Genomic DNA, 16,636 nt, shown 5'->3' with positions numbered 1-16,636 from the left:
CTCTCAACCTGCTCCACTACAGCCCCGTTGATGAGAATGGGGGCGTGCTCGGTCCTCCTTTTCCTGCAGTCCACAATCATCTCCTTTGTCTTGATCACGTTGAGGGAGAGGTTGTTGTCCTGGCACCACACGGCCAGGTCTCTGACCGTCTCGTCGGTAATCAGGCCTACCATGGTTGTGTCATCGGCAAACTTAATGATGGTGTTGGAGTCGTGCCTGGCCATGGAGTCATGAGTGAACAGGGAGTACAGGAGGGGACTAAGCAGGTACCCCTGAGGGGCCACCGTGTTGAGGATTAGCGTGGCAGATGTGTTGTTACCTACCTTCACCACCTGGGGTGGCCCATCAGGAAGTCCAGGATCCAGTTGCAGAGGGAGGTGTTTAGTCCCAGGGTCCTTAGCTTAGTGATGAGCTTTGAGGGCACTATGGTGTTGAACGCTGAGCTGTAGTCAAGGAATGGCATTCTCGCATAGGTGTTCCTTTTCTCCAGGTGGGAAAGGGCAGTGGTCAGATTTGGTCAGATATGCCAAATGGAGGGAGAGCTTTGTACGCATCTCTGTGTGTGGAGTAAAGGTGGTCTAGATATTTTTCCCCTCTGGTTGCACATTTAACATGCTGGTGGAAATGTGGTAAAAAGGATTTAAGTTTCCCTGCATTAAAGTCCTCGGCCACTAGGAGTGCCGCCTCTGGATGAGGGTTTTCCTGTTTGCTTATGGCAGTATACAGCTCATTGAGTGCAATCTTAGTGCCAGCATTGGTCTGTGGTGGAATGTAGATAGCTACGAAAAATACAGATGAAAACTCTCTAGGTAGATAGTGTGGTCTACAGCTTATCATGAGATACTCTACCTCAGGCGAGCAAAACCTTGAGACTTCCTTAGATATCGTTCACAAGCTGTTGTTTACAAATATACATAGACCGCCACCCCTTGTCTTAGCAGAGGCTGCTGTTCTGTCCTGCCGATACAGTGTAAAACCCGCCAGCTGTATGTTGTTCATGTTGTCGTTCAGCCACGACTCTGTGAAACATAAGATATTACTGTTTTTAATGTCCTGTTGGTAGTTTAATCTTGCTCGTAGGTCATCAATTTTATTTTCCAATGATTGCATGTTTGCCAACAGAACGGACGGCAGTGGGGGTTTACTCGCTCGCCTATGGATTCTCAGAAGGCAACCTGACCTCCGCCTCCTTTTTCTCCATCTTCTCTTCACGCAAATAACGGGGATTTGGGCCTGTTCCCGGGAAAGCAGTATGTCCTTCACGTTGGACTCTGAAATAGCTTCTGGACTTTAAAGGAAAAAGCTTCTACCAGTTTGTGGTGAGTAATCGCTGTTCTGATGTCCAGAAGCTATTTTCAGTCATAAGAGATGGTAGCAGCAACACTATGTACAAAATAAGTTACAAAATAAGTTACAAACAATGCAAAAAAAACTACCAAATAACACATTTGGTTAGGAGCACGTAAAACGTCAGCCATCCTCTCCGGCACCATTCTACATGTAGTAGCCTAAACCTAGAAATGTTACATTGAACTGGGTGCTTTCACACAGGCTCCGGAGTTAATTAAGCAATTAACATCCCATCATGCTTAGGGTCATGTATAAACATTTTTAATGTTTACTACCATGGCTTTGCCCTCATAGAATGACAATGTTTCCATCCACAGGGCACGAGTGGTCACTGAATGGTTTGATGAGCATGAAAACTATGTCAAACATATGCCATGGCCGTCTCAGTCTCCCAGCTCCCAACCCAATTGAACACTTATCAGTCTGACTTTGTTGAAAGTTGTAAAAGTAAAATGCACAAGGTGCAATTTCGAAATTGGGTAGTGTGTCATCAGTTTTCCTCGTCATGTCAGTCATCGCATACTTTTGAGAGCTATTTATAACTTGTCAGAAATGCCCAGATCAATTAGCCCATGTCAGATCTTTTTTTTAGCTAGATTTATTAGTCCATAGATTTTATAGTAAGGTTCAAGTCACTCAAATATCACATGAATACACATTAGACATGGCAAATTTATTGAATTGCAATAAAATGAGCTTTAAAACAGCAACATTTTCTCTGCACCCAATGACAAAATGTGCAGAATTGCAGGAAACAAGCTTTAAACCTGCAACATTTTCTCTCTGCCAATAAGAGGGGTGTGAACAGTTTGTGTCATGAACAGTGCTTGTGCCCATAGAAATAGACGAGGCACACGCGTGAGGCATGGGTGAAAATGTTAGGGAACCCCTGCACTATGAGATAGTCATAGGAGACAGTCGTAGCTTGAATAGTTTAGTCATATCTGGGTGTTATCACGTCCTACAATACACCTTTTCGGTCCAGCATAAACGTTACCCCAAAAACAAACCGTTAACTAGCCATCAGATCTGACCCACTTGCTCCTAGGCGTACACATCACTGACAAACTGAAATGGTCCACCCACAGACAGTATTGTGAAGAAGGCTGAAGATATTTGGCTTGGCACATAAAAAACACTCAAACTTTTACAGATGCACAATTGAGAGCATCCTGTCGGGCTGTATCACCGCCTGGTACGGCAACTGCACCGCCCGCAACCGCAGGGCTCTCCAGATGGTGGCGGCAAACTACCTGCCCTACAGGACATCTTCAGCACCCAATGTCACACGAAGGCCAAAAAGATCAAATGATAACAATCCCCCGAGCCACTGCCTGTTCACCCAGCTATCATCCAAAAAGCGAGGTCAGTACAGGTGCATCAAAGCTGGGACCGAGAGACTGAAAAACAGCTTCTATCTCAAGGTCATCAGACTGTTAAATAGCCATCACTAGCGCCTTACATGCTGACCAGACCGGACAAGTCGCGTGCGCGACGTCGCAAAATACATTTTGAAATCCATGTTATTCAATTATTGTGCCAACGAGCATCTGCGACGCCAAGGGCTAAAATAGAAGTTGTTCCTATTTCTGACGCAGATCGCACTGAAAGTCCTGCCTCTTCCATCTCCTCATTGGTTTATAGAAGCAGGTACTCACGTGCCATCTCCTCATTGGTTATACCCACGTGGGTGATTGAAAGACGAACTTTGTTGCCAGTTGTCGTGGTAATACAATGAAAGTTTAGATGCATCACCATATAAGTTCAAAGATGAAAAAGCCTGGAAGGAGGAGAGATGACTAGAAACGATTCGGTTGACCGTTTTATGTGTGGATTAATTGTCGGAGTAGAGGTCCTTGTGCATTTCAGGTAAAATAACAACTCAATGTTTATAACCCATGACAAATTAGCTAGCAACAGCAAGCTAGCTAAATAGGACAAATTAACATTAGCTAGCAAGTGCAAGCTAGCTAGCTAAATTGCCATACATGTTTAATGCTTTTCGACCTGTCCCCAAATGAATGTCATTGGTTCAGAGTTTGTTTTGATATTTTAACCTGCGTGTCGTGATCGCGTTTGGTGTGGGGGGGCAAAATAAATGTATGCACGATAGCGCACGAGTGCAGTCAGTTTGGATTCCGTGTTAGAGGCTGATGCCCTATATACATAGACTTGAAATCACTGGCCACTTTAATAATGGAACACTAGTCACATTAATAATGTTTGCATAACTAACCTCATATGTATATACTGTATTTTAGTATATGCCGCTCCGACATTGCTCATCCAAATATTTATATATTCTTAATTCCATTACTTCAGATGTGTGTATTGTTGTTAGGTATTACTGCACTGTTGGAGCTAGAAACACAAGCATTTCGCTACGCCCGCAATAACATCTGCTAAACACGTGTATGTGACCAATGAAAATTGAGTTGACCATTTTTTTCATTGGTAAACGAACGGAGTGACTATCTTCATTTATCCACCATCTTTGGTGTGATCCCAACAAAAGGGAACCTAAACATTTACTGCGTGTAAGATGCACAGGGTGAGACATCGCATTTGCTGATAACTACTAGCTTAATGTACATCGATTAACTGTACACATCAACAACTCAAATTGGCTCATTGCCTCCATATTTAAATACCCTGCGCACAAAAACAAAACACGGAAGATGGTGAGCTAACGTTATAGCTCCTAGCTAGCTAATAGCTTTGTGTGGGCATAAGGACATGACAGCCACCTTTTCTCGTAAAGGTAGTAAAATAAATGTGTACTATTGAAGAAATGTTTTCTACAACCCTGTTTTACTTGACATTGCTGGCAACGTATTTCGTTTATTTTCTCATAAATACCTTTTTCAGCTGTGGTCCTCTGGTACCGCTAGCTGGTTAACTTTCATTTCCGCCTACCTCAATGACGGGGTCACGTGATTCACAGTAAAAGGCTAGCGCAATGAATTGTGGTTCACAACATGCAAATACAGTTACGGTCATTTGACCGCTATAATAAACCAAAGATAACAATGCATGTTTATTTAAAAGTACATTTGCCCCCCTTTATCGGCAAACCTATATGTGACAAAAAGGAGAACACGTACTGGAAAGATAATCACAAATACACAAACTATCTGAAAAAAAGTCTAAACAATATATACATACAATAGAAATTGTCTTCCTAGAAAGTTCTGACAGTTTATGAAATCTCGGTAAGAGGGCAAGCACATCACAACTATCACATTTCTTATAGCTTTATAAGCTTGCCAAAGTATCAAGTACAATTCAGCTATATAGTGTATTTCACTCCGTTCACACTGTGTGTGAATTCAACATGGTGTGGTTGCCCAGTAAAGAATTAACAGCACAATTCAATTGGAAGCTATACTGTATAATTCATTCTGTGCTTGAACTCAACACGGTGTGGTTTCCCAATAGTTTTCACCAGGCAGTTAGTTACCAGTAGTCTGAAAAAAGTTGGCTATGATCCATAAACCTACAGTAAACGTTGGGTGACTTGTGAACAGTGAATAAGCAGCCCTATCTTTCATGTGTGATTGAGTCACATAATGACAGGACACAGGCTCCAAAGATTCAAATTCAAAATAATTATGAATAGTTGTGGGGTAGATTAAGGCTGTGATGACTCCCTACAAATGGACGAATGCTAAACTGAACAGTAGTCTTTCAAAGATATCAAAAAGTGCTGGAGCCTATCCAAAGTCAGTATAAGTGAGTGATCATGACAAACAGTCAGCAGCGGACAGTCCAGGAGGACATTGGCCATGGTGACTCATGTAGTGGTCGTGGAAATAGATAATCAAAGCCAGAGAAGGACCCAGTAGCTCGCACAGCCACACCAGCCCACTGCCATAGTTACCCCTGAAATAGTGTCCAAGGTAAACATCTACCAGGAGCTGGGGCAGGGAAAGAGAGGGTGCGTTATTATGCATGAACACATAGAACACATAGACCTATACTGTATGGTAGTTCAGTCACTCACCTCAGTCACTCACCTCAAAGAGCATCATGATGAAGATCCCTAGACGACAGTTGTGCAAGGGCAGAGCAATGACATACTGGCACAACAAAACAAACAAAATGTTTATACATAAATCAAATCAAAAACATACACAGATGTTATTGCGGTTGTAGCGAAATGCTTGTGTTCCTAGCTCCAGCAGTTGAGTAATATCTAACAATTCACAATAATACACACAGATCTAAAAGTAAAATAATGGAATTAGGAAATATATAAATATTAGGACGAGCAATGTCGGAGTCTGGAGTATAAATATATATATGTGCTGGAATTTATAGACATTAAAGACATTATGGACAGGAAGTGGATAGGATATTTAGTATATCTGTAGAATACATAGGATAGGATAGTATAATCAGCAATAGTTAAATAGGATGACATTGACTAGAATACAGTATACATATGAAATTAGTAAAACAATAAGTAAACATTATTAGTGACCACTGACCAGTGTTCCATTATTAAAGTGACCAGTGATTTTATGTCTATGTACATAGGGCAGCAGCCTCAAGGTGCAGGTTTGAGTAACCGGGTGGTAGCCGGCTAGTGACAGTGTATAAGTTCAGGGCAGGGTACTGGGTGGAGGCCGGCTAGTGATGACTATTTAACAGTCTGATGGCCTTGAGATAGAAGCTGTTTTTCAGTCTCTTGGTCCCAGCTTTGATGCACCTGTACTGACCTCACCTTCTGGATGATAGTGGGGTGAACAGGCCGTGCCGCGGGTGGTTGATGTCCTTGATGATCTTTTTGTCCTTCCTGTGACATTGGGTGCTGTAGGTGTCCTGGAGAGCAGGCAGTGTACCCCCGGTGATGCGTTGGGCAGACGACACCACCCTCTCTAGAGCCCTGCGGTTGTGGGTGGTGAAGTTGCCGTATCAGGCAGTGATACAGCCTGACAGGATGCTCTTCATGGTGCATCTGTAAAAGTTTGTGAGGGTCTTAGGGGCCAAGCTGAATTTCTTCAGCCTCTTCAGCCTCTTTTAGCGCTGTTGCGCCTTCTTCACTACACTATCTGTGTGGATGGACCATTTCAGAATGTCAGTGATGTGTACGCAGAGGAACTTGAAGATTTTCACCTTCTCCACTGTGGCCCTGTCGATGTGGTTGTGGGGGTGCTCCCTCTGCTGTTTCCTGAAGTCCACGATCAGCTCCTTCATTTTATTGATGTTGAGAGACATGTTATTTTCCTGGCATCACTCCGCCAGGGCCCTCATCTTCTCCCTGTAGGCTGTCTCGTCATTGTTGGTAATCAGGCCTACTACCGTTGTGTCGTCTGCAAACTTGATAATTGAGTTGGAGGTGTGCTTGGTCACGCAGTCATGGTTGAACAGGGAGTTCAAGAGGGGGCTGAGCACACATACTTGTGGGGCCCCTGTGTTGAGGATCACAGTTATTCAATCACAGTACAAACACATTCATTTAATACATAAACATATCACCTGCTGCACGATTACCACCATCATTTGAGTAAAGACCACCTGAAAGAAGAGGCAAAAATTAAGAGGGTGGATAATAGTGTGGCCCTCATCTCACCATTTTTACCAGCCTCTCACAAAGGACGTTGATTTGGACCCTGTGGGTCAAGGGGAAGTCTCACTGGTAGCATAGAGTAGGTGCCAGGAGGAAGAAGTAAAGGTCTGACACAGAGCACAGTCAATATCATTAACTGTCTATGTGTTCTTTGTCTACAACTAGAAATTGTGTACGCCAAGAAAGAAGAATTGTTCTCACCTTTAATATTCAGGTGTTCTATGTGTTCGTTTGTTTCATGTAATATACACTTGTCAGTCCCTGGAAAACGTATATATATTTTTTTAACTAGGCAAGTCAGTTAAGAATAAATTCTTATTTACAATGACGGCCTACCCCAGCCAAACCCTAACCCGGACGACACTGGGCCAATTGTGCGCCACCCTATGGGACTTGCAATCACGTCTGGTTGTGATACAGCCTGGAATCAAACAAGGTTCTGTAGTGATGCCTCTAGCACTGAGATGCAGTGCCTTAGACCGCTGCACCACTTGGGAGCAGAATACACATGTTTACCACAACAAGAATACAAACTTTGCGTTTTTTGTTTTTTATGTGTTATTTCTTACATTATTAGCCCAGAAATGTTTTTGTGTTATTACATACAGACAAAAATAACTTTTGGATATCAGAGCGGCGGTAACTCACCAGCATTACCAGCATTACGACCAGGAATACAACTTTCCCGAACTGGATCTTTTGTTCAAACCCCCCAGGGCAATTGAACTGATTCCAGAGGCTGATCCAAAACACCGCCGGTGGAGAACAGGTATTCAGAGTGAACATTACTCATCTCATATGTATATACTGTATTCTATTCTACTGTATTTTAATCTATGCTGCACCGACAATGCTCTTCCAAATATTTATATATTCTTAATTCCATTTCCTTTACATTTGTGTGTATTTTATTGTTTGTATTGTGTGTATTGTTGTGAACGTTTTAGATATTACTTGTTTGATATTACTGCAGTGTTGGAGCTAGAAACACAAGCATTTCGCGACACCCACAATAACATATGCTAAACATGTCTATGTGACCAATAAAATTTGATTTAATTTCATTTGAACAAGAGAATAATTCTCTTCACCCTCCACTACCCACAATCAGTGGTAACAGCATCAAACCAACCATCAGTAACTACTGCACCCACTAACACTAGAAAGTAAAAAACAAACTGGTTCGAACAGATATCCCTGGATATGAAACCGACCCCCTGACGACACCAACTTTATTGAACACACAGTGTAAAAATTCACAGTGCAGGGTGGGAAAAGTATGTGAACCCTTGGATTTAATAACTGGTTGACCCTCCTTTGGCAGCAATAAACTCAACCAAACGTTTTCTGTAGTTGAGGATCAGACCTGCACAACGGTCAGGAGGAATTTTGGACCATTCCTCTTGTGGTATCCCTGGAGGTCTACCCTGGGGGTGGTAATAGAGGGGAGGTACGTGAGGCGACGTTGGCTCCCTCTGCTGGGAATACGGGAGCTGGGCACCCCGACACGGACAGCTCTAAGTGGAGGTAATTAGAGGAAAGTGCCAACCAGCCGTGGAGACCAAATAAAAGGAGCACGGTGGCACACCGCGAGAGAGAATGGGGAGAGACCGAAACCAAGCCACAGTAGAGAAGAAGGACCGAGCCAAACCTAATTGATTTTCTTTGTTAGTAAAGTTGTTTTTGCAGACTAAAGCCTCCCTGTCTCTGTGTCAATCTCTGCACGCTCAACCCAACAGCCCACGGTTTACCACATATGGTGGAGAATGCGGGCATCTCAGTAGCTTTGGGTGCCGTGGGGTCGAGCGTACGGAGATTACCATGGAGGAGCTGGTGGCTCAGTTCATCCTCAGCCAGCAGAAGCAACAGGCTCTCCAGGAGCAAGCACTGGAGGAGCAGCACCAACAAAACCGCAGACTGGTGGTGGAGGTAGCCCAGTTGAAGGTTGGGAGGGCTCAGGAGTCTGGCCCGAATCAGTTCCTGGTTCAATTAAGGGAGATAGATGATGTGGAGTCGTTTTTGTGCACCTACGAGAGGACGGCCCAGAGGGAAGTATGGACCCAGCCTGTTGGCACCCTACCTCTCTGGGAAGGCCTACTTTGATTTGAACACTGACCAGGCCGCAAATTATGAGGGACTCAAACGGGAGATACTGAGCCGTTATGGGTTCAATCTCGCACGCCGTGCACAGCTGGTCCACGACTGGGCCTTTTACCCCACCCTTTCCCCCCGTGCTCAGATGAGCGACCTGGTGCGCCTGACCAAGGGCTGGCTACTGACGGAAGTACTGTCCCTCCCGATGCTCTACAAGCTCGTCCTGGATAAATGCCTTCAGGCCCAGCCATACGAGATGAAGAAGACGGTGAGCATGCAGAATCCCCAGAGCCTGGAGGAATTTCTGACCGTGATAGAAATTCACCAGAACATCCAGGACCCGCTGAGGGGCTCGAGCGGAGAGAGGAGACGTGGCGAGGGGGACGAAGAACACAAAGAGCGGTGAGGGGCTGAAGGGGGGCACGGACGAAACCAGCCGAGGCTGTGAAGCAGGAGGGTGACCCAAACATACGTCGGCGGCTGCTGGACCCAGATCAGAGACGTTGCTATGAGTGCGTGGAGCTGTCCCGGCCGAGAGGAGGCCATGCCCTCCGCATCCCCCAGCTCTGGGGTAACCTGGATGGCGAGTTACGTCACCTCCTGTTGAGCACACACCGAGACGGCCCCTCCGATGGTTCCTGTACGAATCGATGGCATCGACACCAGCGCTCTGCTGGACTCCGGCAGCATGGTGAACCTGGCCCACCCGCAGTGGCTCTCACGAGAGGGGAAGGAGGAACCGGGGGACGAGCAGGTGACAGTGTCCTGTGTACACGGGAACACGAAGAGGTACCCAACGGTGCCAGTGAGGATAACCACCCCAAGGGGGAAGTGCCAGATGCGCGTGGGAGCTGTTCCTAACCTACCCGTGTCCATTCTCCTCGGTCGAGACTGCCCTCTCTTCCAGGCCCTGTGGAGGAGGGACCTGGAGAGGCAAGCATGGAAGAAAAGGAAAAAGGACGGTGGCCTGTGCAACCCAACCCACGCCACGAGAGGTGTCCACTGGGCCCTAGTCGGACCCGGAGGAGGGAGACAACCCCGCTCCGGCAAGCGAGCCACCATGCGAGGAAGACCTCAGGCTCCCCTTTATGGAGGTGGAGGCCCTAGACGGACCTCCTGGCACCGGAATCCTCACGGGTCAGTTCGGGATGGCCCAGTTAGAAGACCCCAATCTCCAGAGCGCTAGGGGCCAGGTGATTGTGGTGGATGGCGTACTGTTACCTGGGATAAGTGATTGGCGCTACCCCCACTTCGCAATCAAGCATAATTTATTGTATCAGGTAGTAAAGCATAGTAGGGAGACAAAAGACTAGTTACTCATACCCAGCCAGTATGTTAGGACTGTGTTGCAGCTTGGCCACACTCACCTGCTTGGGGCACACCTGGGGATGGAGAAAACCAGGGAGCGGATCTGGAACCGGTTCCACTGGCCCGGAGTCAAGCGTGCCGTGGAGGACTACTGCCGTAGTTGCCCGGAGTGCCAGATCACAGCTCCGAGGGTGCATTATCAAAACCCTTTGGTTCCTTTGCCCATTCTAGGAGTGCCATTCGAGCGGGTGGCAATGGATCTGGTGGGTCCATTGGTGAAGACCGCGAAGGGACACCAATACATCCTGGTCATCGTGGATTACGCCACCCGGTCCTGAGGCAATCCCACTACGCACGGCGGCAGCAAAAGGTATCACACGGGAGCTCTTCCATTTATTTAGCCGGGTGGGTATTCCGCGGGAAATCCTGACGGACCAGGGCACCACGTTCATTTCTCGGGTGATGAAAGATGTCTGCAATCTGTTACGAATAAAACAGGTGAGGACCAGTGTGTACCATCCACAAACGGATGGGCTGGTGGAACGCTTCAATAAGACCCTAAAACAGATGCTGAAGAAGGTAATTGAGAGAGATGGGAGGAACTGGGACCAGCTGCTGTCCCACCTGATGTTTTCAGTGCGCAAGGTACCCCAAGCAACCACGGGGTTCTCCCCCTTTGAACTCCTGTATGGCCGTCGGGCCCCGCGGGCTGCTGGGCTTAGTGAAGGAGGTCTGGGAAGAGCAGCCGACCCCCCCCCCCCCCCCCCTCCCTTCACAGCGTAGTAGAACATGTGAAGGAGATGAGGGAGAGGATGACGGCGATTTGGCCAGTGATGAGTGAGCACAGGAGCGTGTCTACAACCAGGGGGCCCAACCACGAGAGTTCCAACCAGGTGAGAAGGTCTTGGTGCTGATCCCTACAACAGAGAGTAAATTCCTGGCTACGCAGCATGGGCCCTACGACATCGTTGAGCGGGTAGGCGACGTTAACTATAAGGTCCGCCAACCGGGGCGGAGAAAGCCCCTCCAGCTTTACCATGTGAATTTACTGAAGAAATGGCACGCGTGGCGCTGTGCATAATGTGGACCCGGCCACAGCAGGGCCCACCCTCGGTCGAAGTTGCAATGGGGGAACACCTCAGCCCGACCCAACGACAAGAGCTCAGAGTTGGTCCAGCGGAAGACGTCCATGTCCTCCGAGGTGCCAGGGCGCACGGATCTCGTGGAACATCATATCCACACCCGTCCAGGAGAAAAAGTGCGTAAATGGCCATGCCGGATACCAAAAGCCCGGAGGGTGGCGGTCCAGCGGGAAGTGGCGACAATGCTAGAAATGGGGGTACTAGAGGAGTCACACAGTGAGTGGTCTAGCCCCATAGTGCTGGTTCCGAAACCGGACGGAACCTTCCACTTCTGTAATGACTTCCGGGGCCTGAACAAGGTCCGTAAGTTCGATGCCTACCCCATGCCCCGGGTGGACGAACTGATCGACCGCTTGGGGATGGCGAGATACGTCAGCACCTTGGACCTGACGAAGGGGTACTGGCAGGTGCCACTGGCAGCGGCCTCCTGGGAGAAGCCTTCCTTCTCCACCCAGGGGGGGCTATACCACTACCGGGTTCTGCCTTTCGGGCTCCACGGGGCACCAGCGACCTTTCAGCGAATCATGGACCGCGTCCTGCGGCCGCACGGTGAGTACGCCGCTGCTTTTCTGGACGACATAATTGTGCAGTGACAGTTGGGAGTCGCATCTTTGTAGGTTACAGGCCATGGTGGATGCGCTAAGGGATGCAGGTCTAACCGCGAACCCCCACAAGTGCAAGCTGGGCTACGCCGAGGTGGAGTACCTGGGCTATCAGGTCGGGAGGGGAAATGTGAAACCCAAGAAAAGAAAATCGGCCATTAGGGGATGGCCGGTCCCTAGAACCAAGAGTCAGGTGAAGTCATTCCTGGGGTTAGCGGGGTACTACAGTAGATTTGTACCTAAACTTTGCCGCAATAGCTTCTCCCCTCACAGACTTAACAAAGGCACGACCACCCCAGACGGTGCGATGGACGGAGGACACAGAGGCCCTGAAGGATGCGCTATGTTCACACCCGGTACTCGTCACCCCGGACTTCTCAAAAAACCTCCTGGTCCAGACAGATGCGTCTGACACAGGGGTAGGGGCCGTTTTGTCCCAAGAGCAAGATGGCGAGGAGCACTCCATCATGTATGTCAGCAGGAAACTCCTCCTGAGGGAGAAGAAATACTCCATTGTTGAGAAGGAGTGCCTCGCCGTGAAGTGGGCACAAGTATTACCACCTCGGGAGGAAGTTCACCCTGATCACTGACCATGCCCCCCTTGTGTGGATGACAAGAGGAAAGGACACGAATGACCGTGTCACCCGCTGGTTCCTGTCCTTACAGTGATTCTCTTTCTCTGTCATCCACAGTTCTAGGGCCCAGCACGGCAATGCAGACGCCCTATCCCGGAGGGATGCAAACCTAGCCCTTAGCCCTGACTGGGAGGGAGGCATGCTAAGGGGGGGGTATCCCAGGAGATCTACCCCGGGGGATGGTAATAGAGGGGAGGTACGTGAGGCGACGTTTGCTCCCTCTGCTGGGAATACGGGAGCTGGGCACCCCGACACAGACAGCTCTAAGTGGAGGTAATTTGAGGAAAGTGCCAACCAGCCATGGAGGCTAAATAAAAGGAGCACGGTGGCACACTGCGATAGAGAACGGGGAGAGACCGACACCAAGCCACAGTAGAGAAGAAGGACCGAGCCAAACTTAAGTGATTTTCTTTTATGTTTATTTTCTGTGTTTAATAAAGTTGTTTTTGCAGACTAAAGCCTCCCTGTCTCTGTGTCAATCTTTGCATGCTCAACCCAACACCCCACGGTTTACCACACTCTTTACAAAACTGTTTCAGTTCAGCAATATTCTTTGGATGTCTGGTGTGAACTGCTTTCTTGAGGTCATGCCACAGCATCTCAATTGGATTGAGGTCAGGACTCTGACTGGGCCACTCCAGTAGGCATATCATCTTCTGTTGAAGCCATTCTGTTGTTGATTTACTTCTGTGTTTTGGGTCGTTGTCCTGTTGCATCACCCAATTTCTGTTGAACTTCAATTGGCGGACAGATAGCCTAACATTCTCCTGCAAAATGTCTTGATAAACTTTAATAAATTTTTCTGTCAACTCAACTGTAGTTTCATCTGTCCACAGAATATTTTGCCAGTAGCGCTGTGGAACATCCAGGTGCACTTTTGCAAACTTCAGACTTGCAGCAATGTTTTTTTTTGGACAGCAGTGGGTTCTTCCGTGGTGTCCTCCCATGAAAACCATTCTTTAGTGTTTTACGTATCGTAGACTTGTCAACAGAGATGTCAGCATGTTCCAGAGATTTCTGTAAGTCTTTAGCTGACACTCTAGGATACTTAACCTCATTGAGCATTCTGCGCCGTGCTCTTGCAGTCCTCTTTGCAGGATGGCCACTCCTAGGGAGAGTAGCAACAGTGCTGAACTTTCTCAATTTATAGACAATTTGTCTTACCGTGGACTGATGAACATCAAGGCTTTTAGAGATACTTTTGTAACCCTTCCAGCTTTATGCAAGTCAACAATTCTTAAGTCTTCTGAGATCTCTTTTGTTCGAGGTGTCGTTCACATCAGGCAATGCTTCTTGTGAATAGCAAACTCAATGTGTGTGTTTTTTAATAGGGCAGGGCAGCTCTAACCAACATCGCCAATCTCTTCTCATTGATCGGACTCCAGGTTAGCTGACTCCTGACTCCAATTAGCTTTTGGAGAAGTCATTAGCCTAGGGGTTCACATAATTTTTTCCAACCTACACTGAATGTTTAAATTATGTATTCAATATAGACAAGAAAAATACAATTTGTGTGTTATTAGTTTAAGCACACTACTTGTCTATTGTTGTGACTAAGATGAAGATCAGATACATTTTATGACTAATCTATGCAGAAATCCAGGTAATTCCAAAGGGTTCACATACTTTTTCTTGTCACTGTATATCTGATATATAGCAACTGAGCCATAACCTGGAATTTTAAGTGCAGGTCAATATCTGTGCAGATCATATTTGTGGTATTTAACTGTTGATTTTGAAGAATCATATAGAATGGTGACAGCAGGAAAAAGTGTCAGTTATCCCAAGTGCCCCAGGTGTAAACAGCACCATGCACTGGGGGACACTGTTCCCTAGAATCAACACATCAACCTTTGTGAGACAGTTCACATAGCTGAGCCTCTCCTATTTGAAAAGCCGGGGTAGACTTGTCTCACCTTATCCAGACACCTCAAGTAGCAGAGCAGCAATTGCAAACATATTGGCAGCTGCAAGGGTGAGAGAAGCATGAAGGATGAGTTTATTACTCATATTCATGAACAGTATATTCCTTGTGCAGTTGGTTGAGGTAGAGTACTGTTTATCAAAGCTGACAATAGTTCAGGGATGACAAAGCCTCACCCAGTATGAGGTAGACAGATGGCCAGTCATAATTGTCCTCCATAAGGTGTTCCAAGATCTTCCTCAAATCAATTAAGAAGCCATGTCTGTTCAAAAGAGGTCAGAGAAAAAATAAAACACATGAATTGCAAATTGTGTGTGTGTCATGTACTCACTGTATAAAGTTATCCAGGAACAGGTGAGCATGGGTCAGGATCTGAGGGGAAAAACCCAAACAAAATACACTATTGGTCTCTTCTCTTTCCCTGCATAGCTCATTTAGTATCCAGAGAGAATGTCTCACCAGAAGGATAATGATCCAGTTGAATATCTCTCTATAGTTTGTGAAGTCAACATGCTATTGTGACAAAATGAAGCCTACATGTTATTCGGTCAATAACACTGGGATCATGGGAAAATCTGGAGACTTATAGGTATACTTTTAATATTAATGTGTACCAGAACATGTCAATGTCTGGATGTGGTTCAATGGGAGGATCAGAGCCGGAACTGCCATAGTACTGGCATGTGTCTTCCTCTTCAAGTGAAGAATAGGAGTAGACACAGGCCTCAGTTTCTGCTGCAGACATCTCAGCCTCTGTGTTGATTGTGTCACAGCACATGAGACCAAGTTCAAAAGTCAAATCAAGATATCCACATCAACTTCTATCTGGGGAAAAAAGCAGTTTGTCTTGTTGCAACTTGCAAGCATTGCTATAATCTTCATCAATGTTAAAATTACTTGAAAAAAGTAGTGAACTTCACTGTCTGTGAAGCAATTTGCATAGTGATTATTAGGCTACTATATATTATTTGCCCTTGAGACACCACTACCCTGTCGATTACATGAGGCATTCATTCAATGAACGCAATATTGTTCCTCACTGTCTCTGTCGCAACATTGTTGCTTTATTCATGAGTGATATCATGAAAATAACCATGTGTATGTATTAATAGGGTAGTCGGTTCTGACCTGACATCAATTGCCTGGAATTGATTATCTTTCTGCAAATCATTTGAACATGAATAGCATTTGAACATGAATATCACACGTCTTAATTTTTCTGCATGTTCACGATGCACGCACCTTCCCGTGCAAGGGAGAAACTCAATTGAATACTTCTCGCTTTCTCTCGCCTCCCGCTTCTCAAACGCCATTGGATGAGAAAGGCAGAGCGCCCTCCCCTCTGACCTTCTCCTCCAATGGGGTTTCAGAAAGAGGCGAGGAGAACGCAATTGGGATTATCCCCAGAATATCAACGCTCCGTTTTGCAGCCTTGACTAGATTTGGCTCGAGCAGCACCGAAAATGTACATAATTTGGTGGGTTCTAATATTTGTCTTATTTCACACATTTATACGCATCTGTGAATTAGTAATTTGTTTTTTTTGCATATCCCAACTCTCCTAGAGACACCTTCAGAGAGTGGTGTCATGGCCAGGGCCTGCCATTAACAACTCTGACCCTGGAACAATTAAGATTAAGTGTCTTGCTCAAGGGCAGATTGTTCACATTGTCGGCTCAGGGAGTCGAACTAGCGACCTTTCGGTTACTGGCCCATAGCTCTAACAGCTATGCTACCGGCTGTCGTGCCAGCACAGGTTGTAGGCTACACTTACGCTTTGGCTGAGTACTGAAAAGCTGGGACCCTGTAATGTTAATTAAAGCTAACAAAATCAACCCAATTTCCTTTCCTTAGTGGTAACTACAATAATGAAATCGGAGCACTTATTCAGCCAAAACAGGCCAGTGATGCATGAGTTGGATACTGTCTGAATATCAAGTAATGATCGCAAGACACCATTGCGATTCTGTAGGTTTCTCTTCAAACATTGATGTGGTGACACCTTGTAT

At 46.4% G+C, this 16,636-nt stretch overlaps 2 protein-coding genes across 2 annotated transcripts in view; both read right to left on the bottom strand.

Annotated features, from left to right (window-relative positions):
* Window positions 1-4,283, bottom strand: part of wwp2 (WW domain containing E3 ubiquitin protein ligase 2) — a 49,762-nt gene extending 45,479 nt beyond the window's left edge. The window contains exon 1 of the mRNA XM_039001104.1: window positions 4,210-4,283. The gene's annotated coding sequence lies outside the window, so the exon portion shown is untranslated. The remainder of the gene's footprint in view (window positions 1-4,209) is intronic.
* Window positions 4,284-4,410: 127 nt separating this feature from the next.
* On the bottom strand, window positions 4,411-16,607 carry LOC120053850 (diacylglycerol O-acyltransferase 1-like). Its single transcript, XM_039001117.1, has 4 exons — window positions 14,804-16,607; window positions 14,620-14,670; window positions 5,367-5,429; window positions 4,411-5,267 (listed from the first exon to the last, which is right to left on the bottom strand). The coding sequence occupies exons 1-4, from the start codon at window positions 14,831-14,833 to the stop codon at window positions 5,091-5,093; spliced, it is 321 nt and encodes a 106-aa protein (XP_038857045.1). The 5' UTR covers window positions 14,834-16,607; the 3' UTR covers window positions 4,411-5,090.
* Window positions 16,608-16,636: the final 29 nt, after the last annotated feature.

Source organism: Salvelinus namaycush, chromosome 9 (genome assembly GCF_016432855.1).
Source record: "Salvelinus namaycush isolate Seneca chromosome 9, SaNama_1.0, whole genome shotgun sequence".
Classification (NCBI taxonomy): domain Eukaryota; kingdom Metazoa; phylum Chordata; class Actinopteri; order Salmoniformes; family Salmonidae; genus Salvelinus; species Salvelinus namaycush.
The sequence above is the reverse complement of the archived record's forward strand: the minus strand, read 5'-3'. Positions and strand labels throughout refer to the sequence as shown.